This window comes from Castanea sativa, chromosome 4, assembly GCF_040712315.1.
Source record: "Castanea sativa cultivar Marrone di Chiusa Pesio chromosome 4, ASM4071231v1".
NCBI classification, from domain to species: Eukaryota; Viridiplantae; Streptophyta; class Magnoliopsida; order Fagales; family Fagaceae; genus Castanea; species Castanea sativa.
This window is the reverse complement of record NC_134016.1, coordinates 21,608,470-21,634,226: the sequence shown is the minus strand read 5'-3', so window position 1 is coordinate 21,634,226 and position 25,757 is coordinate 21,608,470. Positions and strand designations below refer to the sequence as shown.

The 25,757-nt window shown below is 32.3% G+C and overlaps 2 protein-coding genes across 6 annotated transcripts; one reads left to right on the top strand and one right to left on the bottom strand.

Annotated features, from left to right (window-relative positions):
* The first annotated feature begins 487 nt into the window (after positions 1–487).
* LOC142630926 (replication protein A 70 kDa DNA-binding subunit B-like) lies at positions 488–13,789 on the top strand. 5 transcript variants are annotated; one of them, XM_075804989.1, is made up of 9 exons: positions 488–627; positions 7,881–8,026; positions 8,124–8,392; positions 10,954–11,078; positions 11,154–11,232; positions 12,133–12,264; positions 12,371–12,530; positions 12,646–12,766; positions 13,258–13,789. In XM_075804989.1, the coding sequence occupies exons 7-9, from the start codon at positions 12,490–12,492 to the stop codon at positions 13,408–13,410; spliced, it is 315 nt and encodes a 104-aa protein (XP_075661104.1). In that variant the 5' UTR covers positions 488–627; positions 7,881–8,026; positions 8,124–8,392; positions 10,954–11,078; positions 11,154–11,232; positions 12,133–12,264; positions 12,371–12,489; the 3' UTR covers positions 13,411–13,789. The 5 variants fall into 5 exon arrangements, with proteins under 5 accessions (XP_075661104.1, XP_075661106.1, XP_075661105.1 ...); XM_075804991.1 differs by lacking the exon at positions 8,124–8,392; XM_075804990.1 differs by having other exon boundaries at positions 12,133–12,530.
* Positions 13,790–16,150: 2,361 nt separating this feature from the next.
* LOC142632095 (heparanase-like protein 3) lies at positions 16,151–25,275 on the bottom strand. Its single transcript, XM_075806515.1, has 9 exons — positions 25,024–25,275; positions 24,439–24,475; positions 24,095–24,278; positions 23,789–23,940; positions 20,693–20,923; positions 20,263–20,452; positions 20,025–20,150; positions 17,168–17,267; positions 16,151–16,634 (listed from the first exon to the last, which is right to left on the bottom strand). Exons 1-9 carry the CDS (start codon positions 25,273–25,275, stop codon positions 16,251–16,253), a joined length of 1,656 nt encoding a protein of 551 aa, XP_075662630.1. The 3' UTR covers positions 16,151–16,250.
* Positions 25,276–25,757: the final 482 nt, after the last annotated feature.

The window sequence follows — 25,757 nt, the reverse complement described above, 5'->3', positions numbered from 1 at the left end:
CAGAGGGGCAAACTTTTCTCATATGCTTATAGCTAAAAAAGTTTTAGAAGAGTCAGGGGGGGGCAGTTGCCCCCTCTCGACCCCCCTAGCTCCGCCCCTGGGGTAGAGGATTGTATGTTTTAAAGGATGGCAGTGGGTTATGTGCTTTTCTTGGAGGCAAAATTTGGCAAACAGTATAATATTGAGAAAATTTTAGGCAGATAGCATGCGTTAGTTAGACTGTTTTTTGGAAATCGAGTACAGCAAAATCGATTTTCAGCCAAAATTCCAGCCAAAATCGAGTTTACTATACTCCACTTCCTTTTTTATTCATTTGAGAGCTAATTTTCGATAGGAAGTCAAGTATATTAAATTCGATTTTGGCGATTTTGACTGGAAGTCGATTTTACTATACTCGATTTCCAAAAAAGAGTCCAATTAATTAATAAAGTTTGAACGCATGTCATCCGCCTAAATTTTTTTCAGAATTATTCTGTTCGGCAAATTTTGCCTTTCTTGGAAGTTGAGATTATTGGTAGAGATTGTGGGTGGGTATGGGTTTCTTGGAAGTTGAGAGAGAGAAGTAGAGGATCAGATAAAACTTTTTGCTGTTCTGTGGTTTGGCATTCTCAACTAATCACATTATAGGTATCCCTCTCTAAAGTTCTCTTCTCTATGGCTTGATTGATTTTTTTAAGATTGACTTATCATTCTTTTTTAGTTCCTTTCTCTTCTCTATGGGTTCATTGATTTCTTAAAGACTGATTTATCATTCTCTTTTAGTTCCGTTGCTTCATTTTTTATTAAATATTTGATGAAGAAATATGGAGTCTATGGGTTGATTGATTTTTTAAGATTGATTATCAGTCTATTTTAGTTCCGTTAAACATTTGATGAAGAAATATGGAGTGGTTGTTGAGTATTTTATTTTTATACATGCATGTTATTAAGGTCAGCTTTGTTTTCTGATGGTGTTTGCTTTGGAATTTGGGATGTAGAGCGACCAAATTGGGATGAGTAAAACCAATGGTATATATTCATCATACTTTGTTTTCCCCTTCTTCTATTAATTTGGAGCCTACAACATATTAATTCATTTTTTAACAATATTAAAAAATTAGTGACCTTAGGTATTTTATATCTCTCTTCAGTTTAATTGTTTTCAATTTGGTGATTTTTTTTAAAAACAAATATTTTGTACTATTGTTTCATATATATATATATATATACTATCTGGTATGATAGCTAGTTAAAGGATCTCAGTCTAATTGGAGCTCAGCTTGCTGTATTAGGAAATCTTGCTCATTTGTGAAAAATGTAAGAGAAATATGCATGTTTTACTCAATTATAAAAGTCATTTAAACTCATCATGTTATTATTTTGCTGAATAGTTCTTAGAGATTATTAATTTTTGACAATTGTTAATGAGTAATCCATACAAATTCCATTAAGTCTATGAAAATTGTCTATACATGTGATTTGTGTGTGATAGTTTTCTATTGTGTGTAAGTTTTATAAACAGCTTTCTACAACTGTTATTATAATCTTGGTGTTAATAGTATAGTGTGTGAGATTAGTCTTTGTTATGACCTTAATTTGGCCAAACTTTGGTTGTATGTGTATTTCTTGGTTTGTCTTAATTGCAAGTAATTTGATTCATAATTTTTTTTAAGTGCCAAACTAGTAGCATTCTTTGTGAAATAGGCAGTGTATATGGAGAATGATGATTTAATATATCAAGAAAACAACCTATGACACAATAGAAACATTTAAGCATAACCTACAAAAGAACTCTTTTTCATTTGCGCTTTGTATGGCTAATTTTAGAGGTTTGATTGTTTTAGTTTGTAAATATGGTAGAATTTTGTTTTTCTATTGTTATTGTGAATTTTTTGGAGTTTTCAGAGGTAATGAAGTTATGTTCAATTCTGATTTGGATTTTCAAGATTTTTTTTAAGAAATACAATTTTGCCAAGTGTATAATTTTTATGCTTTGTATCGCCTATTGGTTCATTCTAGATCTTTGTATGATTATTTATTTATTTTTTTCCTTTGTGGATTTGTAGAAAGTTTAATTCTTGATGTGTATAATATAGATTAGCTACCTGTCGAATTTTCAATACAATTTGTGATAATATTGTCATACTTTCACCTGCTATGCCTTGTAAACAAGGTACATAATTGGCTATAACTGAGAAATTTAATGGGAACGTTAGCAGTAATTGTATGGAGTTAACAAAATTATTTAATTTTTTGGCTTAAGCTCAAATGGCCAATGTTAATGTATTTATCAGTATAGAAAATAAGTTTTGATTATGCCGTTTGCAATCTAATTCATGAAATTTGACTACCTTCTCAATTTCACCATTAGTGGTCTTGTTGAAACTGGTTCAAAATGCTCTACTCACTATACAAAAGACAAAGTATATCTTCAACTTGTGTTTTATAGAGATAGAGAATCAAGAAACTTTGAATCATTTATTTTTGCTTGTTCAATTTTCAATTGCCAGAGCAATGTGGTTTGCTTGTAGCGTCAAGGTTTGATTTGTTGCAACCTCAATAACTTTTTAGTGATTACCAATTATTTTGAACATGATTTTGATAATTTCTTGCCTGTAGTTTTGATGAAAGGTGTCTTATTCCTTGCCTTATTTTGATTATTTGGTTTTTTGGAAACAAAGTTGTGTTTGAAAGATAGTCTATATTACCTAAAGAGATGGTTGAATATGGCATATGGTGGACTTATACATGTAGAGGAATGCTTGTTGCTGGGATTAATCTAAAAAATGATGCAAGTCTTTTGTGAAGAGATATAATCAGTTTTTAGATGATGCATTTTTCTGGTTGTTATGTTTTGTTTATCCTTTGTTTATGTGTGTGTGCATTCTTTTTATTTTATTTTATTTTTTATTTGGAAGTTCATGGTGTTATCTTCATAAATGTTGCCTCTTGTGTTGCAAATACTTTACTCTGTAGATTGTGATAGTACTTGATCTCCAAAGCAACAATTAAGGCTTCAAATTACATGAAATTGTTTTCAATCTGTGAACTTTCTCTTTGGAATATATAATGATTCTATTGTTTATCGTTTACTATTATATGTTATTTTTTCCTTTTTGTATATTGCTTTTTTGTTTTCTTATTCTAAATTTGTGGATATTTGTTTTATCTTTCTCATTGATTTCGTTGTTCTTGTTTGTTCCCAACTTTGCTATTATCTATAGCCCTTTTAATTCCCACGTTTTTTTTTTGAATCAAAACATGGTAGCCTAGAATTACATGGAGAGTGAAGATTTAGATGATACCTCAATTAAGAGGAATTCCTATCGTTCTAGCCAAAAAGGAAAAGCAAATCAACATCTAATGAAGTGATAAACTATAATAATAATTATACAATCATTGCAAATCTAGCAGATCCCTTAGTTACTACCTCAAAAGAAAAAGTTAAGTTTAAGTATATGAAAACAGTAGTCTTTTAGATTGAATTTTAAATATGGTGCTAATTTTTTGTCGCCTTTTATAAATAAAGGTATTAGAAAAGGTACTAAGAGAACAAAAGAGAGCAGAGCATTGGTATTGGTATAGTGCATTATCTAAGGAGAGAAAAAGAGATATTTGCAACATAAGGAGGGAAGCATATGCACAAAGAACAGCTCTTGTGAAAGAAGCTATTAAGAATGCTCAAATCAATTCGATTGCAAGTATGGGAACTTCTAAAGAGGTTGATAGTCCCAGAATGCACATTTTAGTAGAAGAAGATATTTGTAAATGGGGATGTGGGAGGAAAAGAAAGCAATGTGTTGCAACAATTGATGATAGAAATGAACAAATGCTTAAGAAAAAATCTAAGATATGTGCTGCTGAAAGTCATAGTTGTAGAAAGTTTGTCTTATCAGTCATGGTATACTGGTCAATGAAGATTCTCAAATGAATATAGGTAAGAATTGACTACTAAAAATATTATTCTAGCACAGATATGGCATCTTAATATGTTGAAATACCAATTATTCCCATGATTTGAACTGTTAGAAAACCGACATTGCCACATGATGATGCTAAATTTATCTGATGGAGGAAAGAAGCAAATTAGTGAGTACAACATCTTTGAAGTTGGTAAGTGTTAGTCAAATAGTTTAAGTCTTCCATATTTCTATGAGATTTGCATTAAAGTTTTGAATAATGAAATGTCATTCAAAATAGGATCATGTACGAGTGGAGTAAGCAGTTCGATTCCAACAAAATTTGTGCAAGGTTGTATTGGTACGGTACCTCATAGATAAAAAATACTACCCCTACTAGGCTATACATTTTAGATACTTGTCCTTCTAAAGATTTTAGATTCCTTTTAGTTTACAGCTAAACTTGAGTTAATAGGTTCTTGTTACTTTTGGTGTCTATCTACTTTGTTTTGCAATCAGAAAAATTTGAAGTTGCAAAAATCTTAGATTTGTCTTACAGAGTATACCCTTCCAAGTAGATACTTTGTTATCCGTATCGGCATGTATATATTGTCAAGCAAAAAGGTTCTATCATGAGCCTAAAGGATTTTGCTATTTTGATGGAGAGATTTTCTTGGTCTCCAATGGTGTTCCCGATGATCTCTATGGGCTGTTCACTTCTAATTCAGAAAAATCAATAAGAGTTCCTCAAATATATTTGCACTTATAATAACACATTTGCATGCACATCCTTTGGTGTCAAATATGACCAAAATTTCTGTAAAATAAACTAGGGCATATACACATACAGGGTTCAAGGACAAGTGTACCGTTGGGTTGTACCATATAATGCTTACCTACTTGCAAAATTTGATTGCCATATAAATGTAGAAATATGTTCAACAATCAAAGCGGTTAAACATCTATACAAATATATATATATATATATATATATATATATATATATATTGATGATGCCGAAAAAATCACCAGTGAGTTGCAAGCACCCCTCGAGCCGAAGCAACACCTACAAAAAGAAAATAATAGACCTAGAGAGAGCACCGGTGTGGTGCCGGCCGAAAACCCTCCGAAGGTCAAGTTAGAATCTTGTTCCTTTAACCCTAGAGTGCCAGAGTTAAGAATACTGTGCGTACCTTCATATTTAGGGTTTCTGGGGTATTTATATTAAGTGGAACTGCCTTTCTTTTAGGATACAACTTCCTTCTCAAGTTTCTTTCCATATAGGAGTCTTCCCAAACGTGTGTCGTAAGAAGTCTAAGTATGCACGTTTGCGTGGGGATAAAGCAAAAGCCCATTCGAGACATATCAAATAACATGCAACCCGGAATCTGCAATTAATTCATATATGACGGATACTCAACAAAATCTAACCGTTATAGTCATGTCACCTACGGTGTCGATCCGTCTTCATTCTTTCCGTCCCTTCAAGTTTTATGAGAATACCCGTCTCCTATTTTTATCCCCTTCATATATATGTATGTATGTATGTATGTATATAAGGGGCATGATTGTGTTGCTTTCCATGTTACTCCAGAAGATAATTCAAAAGATATAGATGAAATTGAAAGATTTCAATCAGCATGTTGGATAACTCCTCCTGAAGCAATGTGGAGAATTTATGGTTTCACATTAAATGAGATGTATCCATCAGTCTATAGTTTACAATTACATCTTAAAGACAACACTCTGTTACTTTTAGAAAATATGATGATCTTAGTCGTGTTCTGAGAGATGATTCCTCTTTAAGATCAATGCTGACTGGATTTTTTTGTAGAAATAAGATGGATGACACGTAAGCTATTGTATAAAGAATTTCCTGAGCATTTTGTATGGAATCAACGAGATAAAATATGGACTCCAAGAAAAAAGAAAAATGTGATTGCTAGAATTGTTGCAGCAAATTCTGTTGAGGGTGAAAGATATTATTTGCGATTGTTGTTAAATCATGTGAGAGGATTGGTGGTGTTGTAGCTTCAACATTTCGTGACAATAGTTTAGACAAGTGCTTGGAAGAAGCATCTATGCATCAAATGCCATATAGTTTGAGGCATTTGTTTGCTATAATATTAGTCTATTGTAATCCTAGCAACCCCAAATTATTATGGAACAAGTTTGAAAAAGTGATGTTTGAGGACTTTAGACAACTCAATGGTGTTGTACTCAATGTTAGAACAAGAGTCTTGCAAAGTATTGTTTCCACACTTGAATTAATGGGAAAAGATATAAATAGTTATTACTTGGTTGATTTTAAGGTTACTTTTGATGAAGATCAAATGGGATCAAGGGAGATTCATGGTGAACTAAAGATATCAATTTTAGAAGAAGATCTACTTGTAGCTGAATCGCTAAATGCAAAACAGAAATATGCATATGAAAGAATATTAGAGAAGGTTTTCTCAATTACAGCTGGGGCATTTTTCATTGATGGACCTGGTGGAACAGGAAAGACTTTTCTTTATAGAGCTCTTCTGGCCACAATCAGATCAAAACACCTTATGGCTCTTGCAACTGCATCATCAGGAGTGGCTGCTTCTGTGCTACTTGGGGGTCGCACAACACATTCATGAATTAAGATCCCCGCTCCCGCTCGATGTTGAGAATAGTATAACTTCTTGTGGTAGCAAGCAAAGTGGACTAGCCAAACTTCTACAAGCTTCAAAGTTAATTATATGGGATGAAGCACCAATGTCAAGAAGGCAAACAATAGAAGCTTTAGATAAGATGCTACAAGATATAAATGAATCTGAGTTACCATTTGGGGGATAAGTATTTGTATTTGGAGGTGACTTCCATCAGGTCTTACCTGTTGTTCCAAAACATCAAGACAAGAAATAATTGATGCTAGCTTAGTCAAGTCATTTTATGGCCTACATTAGAAAAGATCAAATTAAATGAAAACATGAGAGCATAATTAGATTTTGCCTTTTCAGATTACTTGTTACGAGTAGGAAATGGAACAGAACAAATTGTTACTGATGATACAATAAATCTCCCAACTACCATGATTATACCATACATAGATGACATGACCTCTTTAACTGCTTTGATAGATGCTATATTTTTAAATATAAATGATTATCCAAGAAATTTACACCTTATGATTAATAGAGCTATTTTAACACCTAAATATGATTGTGTTGATGAGATAAATAACTTGCTTATAAAAAAGTTTCCGGGTGAGGTTACCTGATATTATAGCTTTGATGAGACCATAGATAGAACTGAACAAGGTCTTCAAGAAGACTTCTTAAATGGTTTAACACCAAATGGACTCCCTCCACATGAATTAATGCTTAAACCAAATTGTCTTGTCATATTGCTTAGAAACAGTGATTGATTTGTCGTCAATTTAAACCAAATGTAATTGATGCAAAAATTGTTGTAGGTCATTATCGAGGTAAAACAGTTTTTCTGCCAAGGATTCCATTTTTGCCTCTTCAAAATGAAAAGCAACCATTTCCATTCAAAAGAACCCAGTTTCCCATTAGACTAAGTTTTGCTATGACAATAATTAAAGCCCAGGGACAAATGCTAGATTATGTGGGAATATATTTACCTCAACCAGTTTTTTCTCATGGACAACTCTATGTAGCATTATCTAGAGCAAAAATTGCAAATTTTGTTAGAGTTCTTATTTGACCAATTTTTATAGATGATTCTAATGACAGTTGCACTAAGAACATTGTCTATAGAGAACTATTAATGCTGGTAAATTGATTTTCATATTTGAAAGCTATTTCAAATAAACCAAGTAATTTGCTTAGCCTCTCTCTCTCTCTCTCTCTGTTTTTCCTTAATTTGCTTTTATTACAATTGCATGTCCTTATATGCTTTTGCTTGGTACTTATCGTTTTGATTAACATTCAAATCATTCTTATTAAATATTGTACTATTAACTATAGCTAATGATTGTTTTTCTTATTTTTATTGTTAATTCTATAGGGTGCGCAAACTATATAATTCTATTAAAGACATTAATCCAAAAACTAGAAATTGGAAGGTGAAGGTTGTTGTTGCTACAAAGACAATGACACGAACATCACAGCAAAGCCCAACCAAATATATGAGGCTCATATTGGCTGATAGCAGTAAGTTAACAATCTATTTTTTAAATTTTATGTAATAGTGCTTGTAATATAGATGCTGATTTTCACCCTCCCACATCTAATAATTCTACTTATATAGGGAAATAAAGTACAGGCTGTTATCTTTAATCAACGCGAGATTGACATGTTTGACCATCTGTTACACATAACAAGGACATACTACATCCATAATGCAATCGTCAAAGCAATCAAACCAGAGCATCGAATTATTGATAATATTTATCAATGGATAATCAATCCAACTACGTTGATTGAAGAAATATCAAATGATGATTTATCACTCCCAGCACCTTAGCTTTGTTCCTTTTACCGAGTTCCATAAACATATGGATTACTCTGCACTTGTTGGTAAGAATTGGAATATTAATTTAATTTATTTATCATAAAAATTAATTGCAAGATTAATTCTCATACCTCTTCTTTAGTCTAATATTAACAACAATAATATGACATTTATTTATTCTAGATGTTATTGTTGTTGCAATTGATGTGTGCCCAGCTTGACAACTACAAACTAGAAATGGCTCATCAATGATCTACGAAGTCATTCTAATAGACCAATTGTAAGATTTAATAATTTTTTTCTATCTTTTCTCACAATGGATTTCTTTTTGATTTAATTCTTTATACCTAGCCAATCTAAATCAACTACTACTGTTATTAATAAAAAGATATGTATAAACCAGCACTTTTGAACTGTCATTTCACATAATAACAAAATAAAATGCATTTAAGAACTTTAAATTTATTTTGAGGGTTTTAATATACCTCTGGTTGAGGAATTTATCAAAAATAAATAAATAAATAAATAAATAAATAAATATATATATATATATATATAGACACACACCTCTGGTTAAGGTTGAAACATACTTCTTTTGTATGTGTCCACCAAGCTTTTGTGGAAATGTTTTGCTATCACAGTTTTCTTGGGAATTAGTATTTTCAAAATGTGTTTACTGGGTATTCATTGGCCTCTATATTTGGAGTGTGGAATACCATTATTTTTATGCTATAACTTTTAAATCAAAGTACTTATTAATATGAAACAAAAGAAAACAAAAACTTATAATCACAAAATTTTCAAAAGTGTGTGCCTTTTATACTCCATGGGTTATGTAAGATGTTGAATTAGAGAGTTCATTAATGACATATGGTGGTTTAGGTGTGAGTCGGAAAGGGCAATTGAATTGTGCGCACTTTTCTTTTTGATAAGTAACTGAAAGCCAAAGTACTTTCTTATTTGAAAATTATGAACTACATGCATAATCTTATTTCATTGGAAAGAAAACCATGGCATTGTTGGAATTTATTCTCCTTTTTGGTGGACATTGTTCGTATGTAGATTTATGTTGTTTTGGTTTTTCAACAATTGCATTTATATAGAAATATAGGAATTAATTAAGACTCAGATTGATAAATGGAGGATTGTTTGTGGGTTTTTTCAAGATTGATAAATGGGGGAATTAAGGAATTTTCTCTCTCAACACAGCAGAGGATAAAAGGGGATGTTTCTGGCTCTTGGTGTTTATTTTGTTTATTTTGTCTTGATAAGAAAAATCTTTTTTATTTTTATCTTCATAATCTAATGATGGATATCTTGCCATTATCTAAATACTTGATTTCAGGCACTTTGTAGTTTGTATTTATTCTTTATGTTTGATGCACTAGCATTGATTTTGGTGATCTTGGAATTATGCCTAAACTTTGTAGCTCACAAATCATTTGCCTATAAATTACACAATGAGACAGAGTTGCATCGTTAGTGTGGTATAATTTAGTTTTGATGTTACGATTAGAGATATATTGAATTGGAGATTCATATCGAAGGCAATAATTTATTAAGTACTTTCGACTAGATTGGATTAGTAATTAGGGTTATTATAGCACACCTTCATGTGTGTGTTGGACCATTAGAGAACACCATATTGATTGATGCTCTTGACAAGTTGTGTACAAACAACTGGTAGTAATCACCAAAGGTTATAATTTTTACCCAAGAATCTCTTTGATGTCCCTAGGCTTCCAATTTTTTCCAATTAATGACAAAAGCTAGAATCTTTCTTAACTAAAATAAGAATGACTAATTTTTTCTTTGTTGTTATATGGTATGAGCATACCCTTATGCCTTTTTTTTGTGCAATTGTTCTCACAAAATCTACTTGGTGTGTAATTTATCATACTAGGAGAATTAATCTTCCATTGAAGAACCCAACAAGATAGGGGATGGACGATAAACTAATAGACATGGCATAGTAGTTAAAACTTAGAATTTTATTTTTTGGTTTTCTTGTTAGAGAGGATTGTCACAAAGAAGATATTCTATAGCAACAATTCGGAGATGAAGATGTTTTCTCTTGCACATGATGCTATGCTGAGTTTCAAGACTTTTCCTAGAAAGGTTTATCATGACGTGAATAAAGAAAATAACAGAAGTTTCATTTCAGTTGCATGCAACATGGTTTGCTAATGTAGCACTACTTCCACCAAATTATCTGCATACAAACACACACACAAAGGAAAGATAAGGAAAGAAAAAGTTTTAGATAGAGCCACAGAGTAGCGATTCACGATTCAAAGATGGAAGCTTTTTTGACAGCATATGTACTTATCATTTATAGGGATTTAAGTGATAGCTCAATGGTAATAATATGTTTTGTATTGACCTTGTCTATGGTTCAAAACTTACCTTGTCCTCTCTCACTATCTATCTATTAAAAAAAAAAAAATTTTGAAATACATTATGATGTTCGTATTATATCAATTCAAATATTTTGTCTTTTTATTTGCATTTTATACTCCACTAATCATGGTATGTCATGTGTATAATTTCATTCCATTTAAAATTTTGATTATTTTATAAGGAAAAAGAAAATTTTGACCGCTATCAGTTGGTTTATACATTACAGGTTGAAATCAATAATTTTGACAATGTGGGATCAATTTGTTACCAACGAATCAGCTGCCATTGCACAGATGATCACTACTAGACCTGTTATTATGGCAATCAGATTAAAAGTTGTTTCCCACGATGGTAAAGTCTTTTCAAAAAAGAAGAAAATATTGGCTTAGTAATTGCTCATTACCCTAACATTTTTATCTGTCACAGGTTTATCTCTCTCAACAAGATCATCAAGTTCCTTCATCATTGATCCACGCATTCCTGAAGCAACTGCATTACAAACTTGGTACATTATGCATCTCTTTTATATTCTTTACTACTTCATATAAATGATTAATATCCACTTTTTAAAGCATTCAGCACAATGACTTCAATTCAATTTATAAATGCATTAGCCTTAGCAGACTTTAGGACTCATGTGCATCAACAATCTACTAAAATAAATAGATTCCTTTTTTTCCCTTTTATTTTTTATTTTTTTTTTACCTCTATACACAACTAAACACATTCTGTATATCACATTTTTAAAAATCCCTGACTATTTGAAAATCATCATCCGATTATGCTATATATTGGCTTTACTTTATTTATTTATTTGCATTTACAAGGCTATCTTCAGCCATTCCTAATTATATAATGTTGCTCTGACTTCACATGACAGTTAAAGGCCATGAGGCTTATCGATAATAATGAAAACCTTCTATATAAAAATATTAATCTTAGTGGCATGTGAGTGTATTCCCTTATCTCATCCCTCTTTCCCTGTATATATGTGTGTGTGTGTGTGTGTGTTTCTCAAAAAAATATTAATGTTAGAAACCAATGAAGTATGACTAATGCACTTAATACATGTATATACTTTCTCTGTTCTTTTTTTTTCTTCCCTTCATTGTTGGTTAAACGTTGGATAATATAAATTGAACTCACAAATATAGTCAATTCTTTGATGACTCTTTGCAAAGAAATCACATGTATATGGTCCTTGAGCATGAAGATATTTGAAATTTTCTCAACACCTTTACCTTTTACTATTCTTTATTACTTATGAATATATGATTACAACTTTTTCTTCTATATAGAATACAATGGAAATTAATATCACAATTTAAAACACTTTAGTTATTGGAACAATACTATTCATCCACTGTTATAATCCTTGCAATATATGTATTTTTATTTTTGATAGGGCTACTGAAAAGAAATAGCAGCTAAATGAGATAATCACTGCAAGCACTATCTCACAGCTTCATCAAGCTCCCTGGCACCAATAATAGAAAATATTACCGAGATTGCTTTAATAGCAACTTTGGTTCAAACGGTGATATCTTTTTCTACCTCTTATTGTAGTTTCTTTCATCTAGATTAAAAAAAAAAAAAAAACTATCAACTAAACAATGGAAACGTGTAACAATCAATTGATGCAGCGATCCAATTTCTGGATAAATGCAACAATATGCATTACAAAGTTGGACCAACATTTTTGGTACATGGCTTGTAGTAAGTGTCACAAAGCCACTGGTGTAGACAATAATGAAGAATTTTCATGCTTTTATATTGCAAGGAAAAGGCTGTTGCAAATCCACGGTATGTACATTACTAAAAGCCCCTTGTAATACTAATGATATGGATAAAAAAATCAGTTCATCTTAAATTTATCTTTGTATCCAATTGATTATTAATTTCGTAATCCAACTTCCAGATGTCGAGTTGAAGTTAAGTTGGACAATACAACTGGACATTTAATGGCAACTCTATTTGGAGATGTGGCTGAAATTTTTTTATCATGCTTAGCAATTAAGCTAATGATGGAGACTACAGAGGTATTAAACAATCATAACTAATCTTTAAATAAATAGTTTATTCACTTTCACATACAAGCATGACAGAAAATTTAAAAGCTAAATTTTTTACTTTTTATAACAAAATATGAGAAACTTCGTATTTTTTATGTATGATCTGACCTTTTGGCTCTTTATGAGAATAAAAAGTTTTATGGACTAAGGGAATCATATGTGATTTGGCCTTTTGGGTTTGTGTCAAAATAAGGAGTTTTTTTTGGGGAGATTTATTGATTAGAGGAGTTTCTTGGAGAGTTGTGATTTTTGTCTCCCTGGAGATTTTTGTGGTTCTCTAAATGTATCTTGAAGCTTTTCCATTGGTATTTGGTGGATGGCAATCTTTTGAATTCTTAGTTATTATTAACACTGATATTACAAAGTGATATTATGATGCTTCACTTCCCTCACCTTGTCAATGTAAGTTTGATTAGATCCTTATTTTAGTTTAATTAAGTGTACTTATTTGGTTGTAGGATGGAATCAAAAATATTGAAAGCTTTATCGAGCTCTCCTTTGATAAGAACTTTCTCATCCAAGTAAGAGCAGTAAAGCTGGACATCCCTGCAAAACCGCGCTATAAGTTCAACATCATTGCCATTTATGATCCGCCTCAAGAAAATCCATGAAAATGAAGTTTAAAAAGAACTATATAATGCAAGACATGTCCTTTTGGAACTGTGTTAAAAAAATAGGCACATACAAAAGACAAATAGATACATTATTTTTATATAATATATTACTTTGTCTTTTGATATAACTAAATGAAGTGACCAAAACATTACCTCATTTTTGTGCCTATTAGATACATTACTCCGTTATGTGCCTATTATTAGAATTCAACATTTTGGGGTTCTTTTTGCACATCATATATACTTATCATATGGTGCTTTTCAAAGCACATGTATATATTTGAAATATGTACATCATATATACTTATGATATAGTACACATGTATATATTTGAAGTATGTACATCCTATATACTTATACTATGGTGCTTTTCAAAGCACATGTATTTATTTGAACTTTGTTAATATATTATGCTGTGATGTATTATGTTAGCTATTATAATCTTTATATTTCCTTCGGATGCGATCAATTTAATGTCTTTTTTGATGGTAAAATACATATTCACTTTAAAAATCAATTGATTTATATTTTGCCTTCATGTTAAAAATATAATTTAAGTTTAAACTTAATTACTTTTTTTCTTACTAAAGTCAGCACGTGTGGCCCTACCTAGTAAATAAATAAAGCCTGGAAAAATGGATCAAAGAGCAAATATTAAAAATTTAGGTCAACTAGACAAAAACCATGGATCATAAGTCATGTATATAAGGCCTATCATCGCCCACCTTTAGCGTGATGATCATTTCATTAGTATAAGTACTTGTGAGTATGAGGGAGTAAGAGTTGGTGTTTAAGTCTCCAGAAGGAAACTTTACATACATATACACTTAGATTAGATTAGAGTAGAATTTCTATCTTATATTATATAAAAAAAATGTATACAAGGTGAACAAGGTTCTAACAACTTATACATAGTCCTTCGTTATTCCTCATTTGAAGCAAATAAGTAAATAAAACAAAGTTTTTAAGAACTTCCATAAAAGCTAACAAAACACTCAAATACTTCCTAAACAAAGTTGTCTAGCCATCAAAGGGTTATGAATAGAATTTTTCACTTTCTAAGAATCCAACAAAGTTCCACCTCCCAATCCCATTGACACTAAGGAATTATAAAGAGCGATTACTATTGGGCGCATAACCCAAAGTTGGAGTGTCCCACCCACCGAGACTGAAAAATTAAGTCCAATAGTGGACTACAAATCTCAAATAGAATCCATCAATATAGAAGGAGATTCATGCTCTCCTAAGCCTTGAGCCTAGCTCATTTAGGGTTGTGCCAAATGGCCCAAACATATTGACTTGTTATCAATCTGATGTTGTCCAAACAAAGATAGTAAATAGGTCCCAAATAGCTAACTCCATTATTTGTATACAGTAAAATACCATTAGAATAATCAAAAGAGGGCACGAAACAACATTGATCGATGTCGAGTGATTCCTGTGGTGAGTCTGTGAGATTATGAGAGCAAAAGGGGAGCGAGCATGAGAAAAAAAATTGGGAAATGGGAGAAGTAAAGGTCAACTGGAGGTTAAAATTAATTATACTATTTTATTGGATTAGAATCGCTTCATTTTTTTTTTTTTGGTCACATGAGCTTTAACCAGGTTAACAAATTTTGGGACAAGGTTTTAATGAAACGTTTTGAAGAACTATGAAGTTTAAATGGAACATTTTGAAACCTTAAGATCTAAATGAAACCTAGCAAAAGCTCTAATGTTTAACAAAAAGAACTTCACCATTTATTTTTGTGTTTTGGTAATTGAAAATTTGGAAAAAAGAAAGGACAAAATTTGACAATAAACTCGATAGTAGCTTAAGGCTATAACTCCCCTTAATATCTTTTTATTAGTTGTGAATTTTGACATATGCACCATTGAATTACAGTTTATTTTTATATTGTATCTGCTTGCAAAATTTCCAAAAAATAAAAAACTAATAGTTATGTTATCAATCAAATATTTAAATTTCAAGTGTTTTGTAGTCTAAAATTATGCATAAAAAAAATAAGTTTGTAAATCGAATAGTAAATTAGTATATTGTATTGGCATGGAATTTAACATATGTATTAAAAATATAAAGAGTATGTAATCTAACGGTTATATTTTTAAAATATGTAATTCAGTTAATAGTTTTAGTAGAAATTGTAGCATTAGATTACAACTAAATTTGTAGCTTAACTTTGTCCCAAAAAGAAAAAGAAAAAGAAAAAAAGAATTGCAGTGTGATTGCTGACATGGCATAGGGATGACCATCTTATGCCAGCTACTATTATTATTATTTTTTGAGAAAGCCAGCTATTATTATTTATTTTAATAATATGACTATTAAAAAATCCATTAGACAGTAGACACGACAACATTTTTGTTATTAAGATGACAAGAAGGTAACGTTGAAGAATTAAAATCCTTTATATTGGAAAAGAATCTATTTGATATTTTTAATTATATTTTACAACTTTAAAGGTATGTAAATTATTATATTATTTAAAATTTTTAAATGAAGTGAGTCGAGTGACACTCCATACACTTTTAAGTTTCATAAATAAAATTTTAGCTTTGAATGGACCCTCTCTAGTTTAAGTGAAATAGGGTGAATCTTGTTCATCAAAATGTAGGATTAACCCATAAAAAAAAAAAAAAAAAAAAAAAAAAAATATATATATATATATATATATATATTTTAAAATGTATAGACTAACGCAATTGAATTTAGAAGGGTCAAAATGAAATCACCATATATTGATAAGAACCAAGAATAAGTTTTTTTTTTTTTTTTTTTAACCAATAGTTTTATTCATACACATGAAAATCGGATGAATCAATTATTGTCACAGCAGCTAATTACATGCGGAGAATTTGATATACGGTATTTGAGCAAATACAATAGAGAAAGGGGCGACAATTATTGGATCTAATTGGTTCACATCTATTGGTATTAGGGGTGGAATAAGCCCAGATGAATCGATGTTTAGAATTTTCCCATTTAAAAGCATTGTTTGGCTGTGTAAATCCCCATCTTTTGCTGTTAAGTGATATTCTTTTCTTGTATCGTTAACACGTTTAGACCCTCTAACTCGATGCATTGTAGCAAATCTTGTTCTTGGAATTTGAATTTCATGCATACTCGAATTCTTGGTTACGCCAGAATTATTTTCAGTCGAAACACGCACTTGAACTGTAGTGTTACCGTCTAGGTTGATCAAGAGCAATGTGATTCCTTTCTGCAATAGTGAAAACTCAACACGTTAGCCAACTTTCTTTGTTAGTTCATAATTATAAATTATTTACTTATTATTAAAGTGCTTGTAAGGTTTAGGAGTAATGACCGTAGTTTAAGTCGATCTCTTAGAAGATTCACACACAAATATACTTACATTAGACTAAAATAGAATTTCAATTTTGTATTAAAAAAAAAAAAAATTGAGTTATTTTTATTTTGACAGTTTGCATTTCAAAATTTTCACTTTAACCCTTTATGTTTGATTACGTTTTCATATTAGTCCTATAGTCCATTCTCATTAGTAAATTAACCACCATAATATGTTTAATTTTCTTTCAACAGTAACGAAATTTCTGCATTCTACCGTACTTTAGAGCTAGTATTTCATGAATACTTAAATTGCAAATTAATATGAAAACATAAATAAATATACACGACCAAAATAGTCCTAAACTTTATGAGATAAAAGGGTATTATAATTTTTTTCCCCTAGCTCTTACAATAGATTATACTTTTTTGGATGCAAATACTTACCGTTTTCTTTGAGCAGTGAGCATAAGCACGTATTTTATTTGTCCCGGAGAATCTTGTGGACAGAACCTTGTTTCCCATCAAACGGTGCCAAAGAAGGGCACTGTAAAATAAAACAACAATTTTAGTAACTTTTCATATACATCCTTTTGCACTTGTCTTTACCTAAAATTAGCCTATGTAGCAAATTATTTATACTTTGATCTTATGGAAGTTCAAAAAAAGTACGACAATAGCACTCAAAGTGTGTAATTTTAGGTATTTTATATATGTGAAAAAATTTATAGTGTCCTGAATCTACCTCTTTTTGGGGCTTGTTTTAGAAGATGATATGTTATCTCGTAGTAGGTATGTTTAGGAGTACGATGTTTTAGGTGGGTTTAGGACAAATACCTATAAATCTCCTATACATAGCAAAATAAATATTCCTACAACTTTAGGATCCCATGGACTTAGTCACACATTGCCAAAGGAGTGAGTAAAGAGCTTGAGAGTTGAGACTAATGGGTTTGGGAAGAAAATTTTATGGGTAAGGGAGATGGGTGTAATGCTTCTTATATGGGAGTAAGGAATTTTATGTGTAAGGGGGTTAGGTGTAATTAAGTGTATAACACCTATCACATTAGTCATGTGAGAGGTGTTACACCTATCCCTATTACACCTAATGGCAAAACTTAGATACAGCTATACAGTTACTTAGGTACCCATTTTATAATTTAGCCACCTGTCTAATAATAGTTAACAGAGAAAACGTTCGTCTCTTCCTTTGGTTTTTTTTTTTCCTTTGATGCTTTACTTAAAGGTTAAAACTGAAAACCATAGAAAACCAGCAAGAAAACCCAAAACCACAAACCTCCCTTGCATCTCACACTCTCTCAAACTTCTAAATTTTTGAAGAAATCAAGATTTCAGATGGACAGAGGGTTTGGCTTGTGCGTATTGCGTTGTCAGTCAAATGATTTGTTAAATTCCTGATCTGCGCTTCACTCTCTATCCCTCTCTTTTCTGATTTTTTTTCTTTTTGTAATTCTCTTTCCAGATCTAAGACTCACACTCTCAGACTTTTACCCTGTGATGCCTTTTGATTCTACGTACTGGTAATGGTGGGAAAGGTGTTTTGTTTAACCCTATGAAGCATGGACGCGGCTAGGAGGGTGCCGCACCGGAGTCCGACACGGCGTCCGACGCGGTTGCCTGCGCGTCGGTGCCGCGTCTGAGTTTTTTTTTTTTTTTTTTTTCACGGATTCACGCCGACTCGGCTTCGATTCACACCGAATCGGGCAGATTCGGCTGGAATCAAGCCGTATCGGCCGGTGACCGAAACGGCCGATACGTACTGAAATGGCCGAAACATGCCTCGAATCACGCTGGAACAGCCGAAATCAGCTTTGAATGACACCCAAACATCCTAAATCTGTCATTCCTTAATTTTTTCCTGAATATTTGTTGCTTCTTTTGTGTTTTGTGTTTTGTTTTATGTTTTGTTTTGTGTTTCTTGCCTTCTTCTTTCTTGTTTTGTGAATCAAGGCATAGTAATGTGTTTGTTAAGAATATTTTAATAGTAAAAATATATAGAAAATACAAATAAAAATATTTTTAATAATTTTTTAATCGCCGCACCCTGCCGCACCCGCACCCAACTTTTTCAAAAATTGACGAGTCCCGCACCCACACCCGCACCCACACCCGAATCCGAAAACGCACCCGTGTTTCATAGGTTTAACCTGATATGGGGATTCTGTGGTGGCTTTTGATCTTACAGATGAGAACTTTAGACATGATTTCATATTGGAGTTGTGGATTCTAAAGAATTACCACAAACATGTGTGGGTTAAGGAGGATTCCTTCCATGAGAAAAAGAAGAAAGAAAGAGACTGTTTTCATGCTTCCCAAGAAAAAATAGAAGAAGAACTAAGGGTTTTTAACGATGTTTGCTCTGTTAGGTATTAGACAGGTGGTTGAATTATAAAAAAGATACCTACGAAACTGTATTTAATTTAAGATCCTGCATCTAAGTTTTGCTTACACCTAATATCATCTTGACTTTGAGACTAAGGTATGGTTTGGATAGCTGAAATGCAGCGCGCGTGCGTTTTTTTTTTTTTTTTTTTTTTAAATTTTAAATTTCAACTAGCTGAGTGCCATGGATAATAAACAGTGCATTTAGGCATGTGAACAGTGCAACGCATGAATAGTAAATTTTATAATTAATTTTGTATTGTTTTTAGTTTTCAGTAAAATAAGCGGTATCCAAATGACCCTTATTTAGTTTATATCTTCTTTGTCACTTAGCCAAAATAGGCACAAAACCCCTTCGTTTGAAGCCATGCTTCTCACATGGAGTGGGGCTCACATGTCTCATTTACATATAAAGCCATCTGGGGTGGGTTGAGACCAAATTTTAGCCACTCATTTCCTTTGTCACTTAAATAATAAACCTTTGTTTGATTGCCATTAATTAAATTAGGAAATGCTAACGAATGCCATTAGAGTATTAGTTAATAATTCATTTAAAGAAAGTTTTTATAAGAAAAGGAAAAAAAAAACAATTAATGTTTTGACATTTTTTTTTTCATTTTTATGAAAGTGGTGTCACCACTGCACATCCTTGGTGCGATGGTCACTCTACAAATGTAAGTGCTTGTGGAGTGTGGGGGGCAAGGGCCAGGGTTCAAGTCTTCAGGAGGAAGCTTCACATACATATATATTTAGATTAGGTTAGAGTATAATTCAATTTTGTATAAAAAAAAAAGTGGTGTCAAAATTTTCCTAAAATAAATTTGTTAACTAATGTTCCAAGGGCACTAGTTAGCATGTGCCCAATTAAATTAAATGCTTTTCTTAAAATTTAAAAAATGACCTGTAGTAATCAGGATTTGGAGCAAAGGTGGAAGTGTTGAGTAGGCCGTAGTTTCCACCAACCAAAGTTTGTCTACAGTATGTTTTGGTATCAAAAGATGATGCCATCCCGAGTTGGTCCAAATACCTGCTTAATTGTTTATTAATTTAATAGAAAAATAAAAATCATTATTCAGCAACCAATTGAGACTGTAATGGAAAATAAATAATAGGAGAGAAAGTGAAGCAAATGATATTACCAGAAACTAAAAACAAAAGCATTAGTGACAAGATTATGGCCACTATTATAAGCCCCGCCTGCTTCACCAACCCATGCAACGGCTTGTGTCCCACTATTCTTCAGAATGCTTTGAAGGCTACTAAAGGTCTGCGATGTGCTGTCCAGACTAGAGGGATCTAGGATTTTCTCAATAAGGTGATCATCAACTCCTATATTTATTTTTTGATAAAACAATATCATTATAATTATAAATAATAATGCTTCTCTAAAAGTTGAGTATTTTATTTAGATGTGAGATAAAAAGTGACTTCAACAAATGCTAATTAAATTAATTTTAAATAAGCCATTTTTTTTTTATAATCCCACTTCACTTTTAAACAAATTAGTTAGACAGCAAATTAATAAACATATAGATGCTTAAGTAAAACAGCACAAATTAATTAATGTACCTGGACCAAGGTTATAAATGTGGTGGGAGACCACTTGAAGAGATTTAGGTGCTTTCTTTATGAATTCTGTAAACCAAGTTGCATCAAAGAATCCACCTGGTGCCACGATTTGTGGTTTAACTTTAAAACCAGCATAAATATTTTGCACTACGTTTTGGAGAGAATTGATGTCGGATGCATACTGGTCTGCTGAAACTCTTGCCCCAATTCCATTCCCACTCAGTTCATTTCCTGAAAAGGAACAATAATTTTACATACAATTATCAATTATATATGCAACCATTGATCGATGATCAATTATCAGTTAAAAGCTCAAACGCGTATAGGAAAATATGAAATAATTTTACATATACTAACCCCTCAATGTGACTGACCTTTTTTTATTTATTTATTTATGCCTAGTTAGAAATCCTAATATAATGAACCTAATATACTACCCCCACCCCTCCCCACTTAGGACCACTCAAACTTGGGTCCTCAAATCCCACAAACCTTTATGGCCTGTTTTGGAGTTTAGAGAAGGAGGGGAGTAGAGGGGAGGGGAGTAGTGGGGAGGAGAGTAGAGGAGAATGATTACCCTCCACCTTGTTTGGATGTTTTTATAATTAGTAAGGGGGAAGGGAGTAATTAGCCCTTCCCCTTGTTTTTAACATTGTAATTTTATAAATATAATAAGGGTAAATTAGGTAATTTACTTTATCAATAATTTTATGTGCTCTACTCTCCCTCCAAATCTCTCCAATTTAGGGGAATTAAAAATGAGGGGGTTGGAAGTAGTTGAAACCCCTTCAAACCCCTCCAAACCCCTCCCCTTCCTTCCTTAAAAAACTCTCAAACAAGGTAATTGAATTACTCCCCTTCCTTCTACTCTACTCCCCTCCTTTTTTAAACATCCAAACAGGCCATTAAAGCTTGGGGAAGTACCACTTCCCCCAACGTAAGTGACTTTAAATTATTTTTTCAAAGTAGAATTTTTTTTTTTTGAGAAGCTTCAAAGTAGAATTAGAAACAATAAACTTAGACTAAATTTTATATAAGAGACTTGTCCCTTTTACTAGAATATTGAGTGTTGTTATCTCTAAGAGAAGGGAAAACAAAATTAAAGTTTTATACTTATTATTGAGAAAAGTTAATAGATGTTTTCAAATGAGTAATTTTTAGGTACTCTTCAAGTACGGAGAATAGTGCTTCCTCCTCTCACATTCATGGTGGGGTCCACTATGAATGTGAGAGGAGGGGCACAATTTCTCCATGCTCCGGGAGCACCTAAGAATTTTTCATTTGAAAATATTGGTTTAAGAAATATTTTTATAAACTTTTTATGGGAAAAGAGAAAAACAATTAATTTTTTTGATTGTTTTCTATATTTTTCATTAAAGTTATGTTAAAACTTTCATAAAATGATTTATTAACAATTGTCTTAAAGGAATTGGCTCGTTAACATGGGCACTTATTATTTATTAAAATTGTAATATTCTTTGCACAAAAATCTAATTCTTATATCATCAATGTCCTGTTCTTTTTTTTTTTTTATTACTTTGAGATGAAAAAGTTTGTGTACACAATTTTTGTTATAATTTTGATGTAGTTAATTATATGCGGTGAAAAAACAATAGTCAGTTCATTTGAAAAGTGACAAAAACAATCACTCGTAAGTCATAGCCATGACAAAAGTTATGGAACAAAATTTATGGTAATAAAATACTGATTTGAGGTTTTTAAGATGGAATCCTTGGTCTTAAGAGTATCCATATCAGCTCCTTCATTTTACACATCCACTTTTACACTAAAAACCCACTTTTTCTATTTTACACATCCAATTTTACAAAACACCCACATCATTTCATCTATCCTACCACCCTTTTTAATTAAATAATTAATTTTCTTTAATATTTTATTATTTTCCCAACTACCTCTTAAATTATCGCGCTCTCTCTCTCCCAACTCATTTCTGACTTTTGCTCTCTCTCTCTCTCTCTCTCTCTCTCTCTCTCTCTCTCTCAAACTCTCCCTCTCCCTCTGCCACTCAATCAACTCTCCCTCTCCCTCTCGATCAACTCTCCCTCTCCCTCTCGATTAACTCCCTCTGCCTCTCGATCAACTCCCTCTCCGATCACGAGCTCAGATCACCATCCGTGAGTCCGATCACGATCTGCGAGCTCCGATCACGATCTGCGAGCTCTGATCACGATTTGCGAGCTCCGATCGGCGATCCGCGAGTCCGATCGGCGATCTGCGAGCTCTGATTGCGATCCGCGAGCTTCGATCGGCGATCCGCGAGCTCCGATCCAGTGTTCCCGAGCTCCGATCCGCGTCCACGAGCTTCGATCCACGGCAAGACCCACGAGCTCCGACCAGTCAAGCACCGATCTGTGTTTGTTTGTGTATGTCTGTGTTTTTTTTTTTGAGCATAGTATATCTCTGTGTATATTCTGTGTTGAGAAAAAGATGAGAGAATGGAGTCTGTTGAGCACGGATCAGAGAGAGAAAAAAAGGAGCGAAGGAGAAATGATAAAATATTGTATAAACGAGCTACAGTAGCTGTGTAAATATACACGGTACTGTAGCTCGTGGATGGTTTTACACGATTTTACCCAGTTTTAGCTCCACTAATGTAGGAAATTTTTTGCTCAAAATGTGTAAAATTAAAATTTTTTTGCATTATATATAATTATCCACCAACTGATGTGGATGCTCTAACAACCTTGGCTAATGGAAAAACAATGATGTCAAACGATAATGCCTTTTGTATTTCCTATGCATAAAGTAGTTTCCCACGTATCTTTAGTCATTACTTGCATCTATCTGAATGCTTTTTGTATTTTCTATGAATGTAGTAGTTTCCCATGTATGTTATATATATATATATATATATATATATATATTGATAATCCATGTATATTATATTTATGTCCTGTTTAGTCAGTACTTGCATCATTGCATGTATCTAATTGAGAAATATGTTAAAAAAAAAATTACTCACTATATTCTCTTGGTATGTTACACTTTCACCATTTCTCTAGACTATTAAAAGCTTACGAAAATTGATTCCAGATATACCTTACAAAATTCAATCATGTGCATAAAATTTCTTACCTAGCTCCCAACCACGAATGATTTTGTAGCCATTGTTTACAGTATATCGTATAAGAGATTCAGCATTACTGGAATTCCAAGCTCCTACAGCAGAACCTTGGGAATCTATAGTCTTGCCGCTTATTTCATTGAGACCAAAAACAACAACAGCCCTGGATTTCAAAAGGGAAGGTGATGATGTTATAAAACAGTATAGCTAAAGGATATATATATATATATATATAAAGTTCATATTATTACTACTAGTTTTTTTTTTTTTTTGAGAATATTATTACTACTAGTTGATTCTAATAACAAAATTATTACCCGGCTTTCTTGAAGAAAACGCTGAGTTCGTCCCAGCGTGACATAGGTAAGCAGCCTTGAGAGAAACCTAAAAACTCCGAATTATTTTTTACAAATGGGCTACACGGTTGTCCATTGCCTGTTCTCTCGTATGTTACCTTATCTTGCAAGGTCCCACCTAATCTAATTTTGAGGGGAGAAAAAGCTGCAATACATACAATCAAAGTTCTGAGTTCTAAAGTCAACTTGGGGTCCATTTAAAAAAAATCATCTTGGATTTTATAAGAAAAAAGTTGTTAAACAAGTTTATTATTATTATTATTATGTGTGTTGGTGGATTAAAATTGTGCCAAGTGAGTACTTACCTTTGATGGCATTCAAGAATTTTATGTTGTTAAGGTCCTACACCAAAACAGAAAGAAAGAGAGTATAAATTAGAATAAGGTAAAATAAGTAACAAAGTGAAATGGATTTTTAGTTTTTGAATCTGCATATACTAATTTAAAAGTTTAAATAATGCGGCACTCTAAATGCGATAAAAATTATGGAACACAATCACGCTCTTTACATCATTGACCATGATTTTGGTTCTCCTAGGGGAGGTGTTTGGGAAAAGGCTAATATAAATTATTTGTCAAGGTGGTATTATTGCTTTTGGCCATTACAAACTTCTGGTGTTTTAATTTTGTCATGATACAAAGAATTATATGCAGGTGCCAATGAAAATTTACTCAAAGGTGGCAGTCCCTAAAAGTCCTTAGAAGATCTTCCTATGATGTTACAAGATTAACTTACTAACAAAATATATTTGGCCAATAGTATAGTCGCATTGAAAAAGAAAAAAACGCAGTAAAGAAATTGGTAAAGATGGATTCTGATTTGATTGATAACACACCACGCATAGTGAGGCAAAAAAAAAAAAAAAACCATTTTAAAGAAGATCAACTTACTAGATTAAGCAGAGAATCTCTGCCCCAGCTACATGTTCCGTAGTCACATTTCTCAGGAGGCCACCAATCTAGAGTGGCACAGACAAAATCATCATCTATCCTTCCAATCGAAGTTGTTCCATTTATAAAAACGTTGCCTTCAATGACATTTCCAGGCCCTGTAGTACTCTTCTGTGAAGCCACGGAGATGGTGAAACTGACCAAGGGCAGCCAGAAACACACACACGTGATGAGAAGATATTGGGAACCCATCCTTTAAAACAATATCTGTAGTCTTATTAGCTGCAAGTGCAAGCACAGTATTTATATGTACAATGAGATTTCAATAATTGCTCGTAGTGGGAGGAATCGTGAACATGCATATGTGAGAGTGAGAGAGATATATATTTTAACAACTCAAAACTTGCTGTAATTTAAGGATGAAATGATATAATGTGCCATGTAATTGTAATGTGCTATTCATTAGTATATATAACCAGAAATTCATGATTGCCTACACCAAATAAGAAAGACCAAGGTATTAATGACACATGATTATTATATCAGCATGCACGAACTTCTTAATACCAGAGAAAACGAAGGAAAACCTTCACCAGATTAGAAATTAAGGGCAGGTATACGTACTAGGTAGCCCTTAACAAATCCATACTATAAATATATATATAATCAAGTAAAAGTCTACTACTACAATCGTCTCTCATGTGGCAGGCAGTGAGGCAGACAAATTGGTGAAT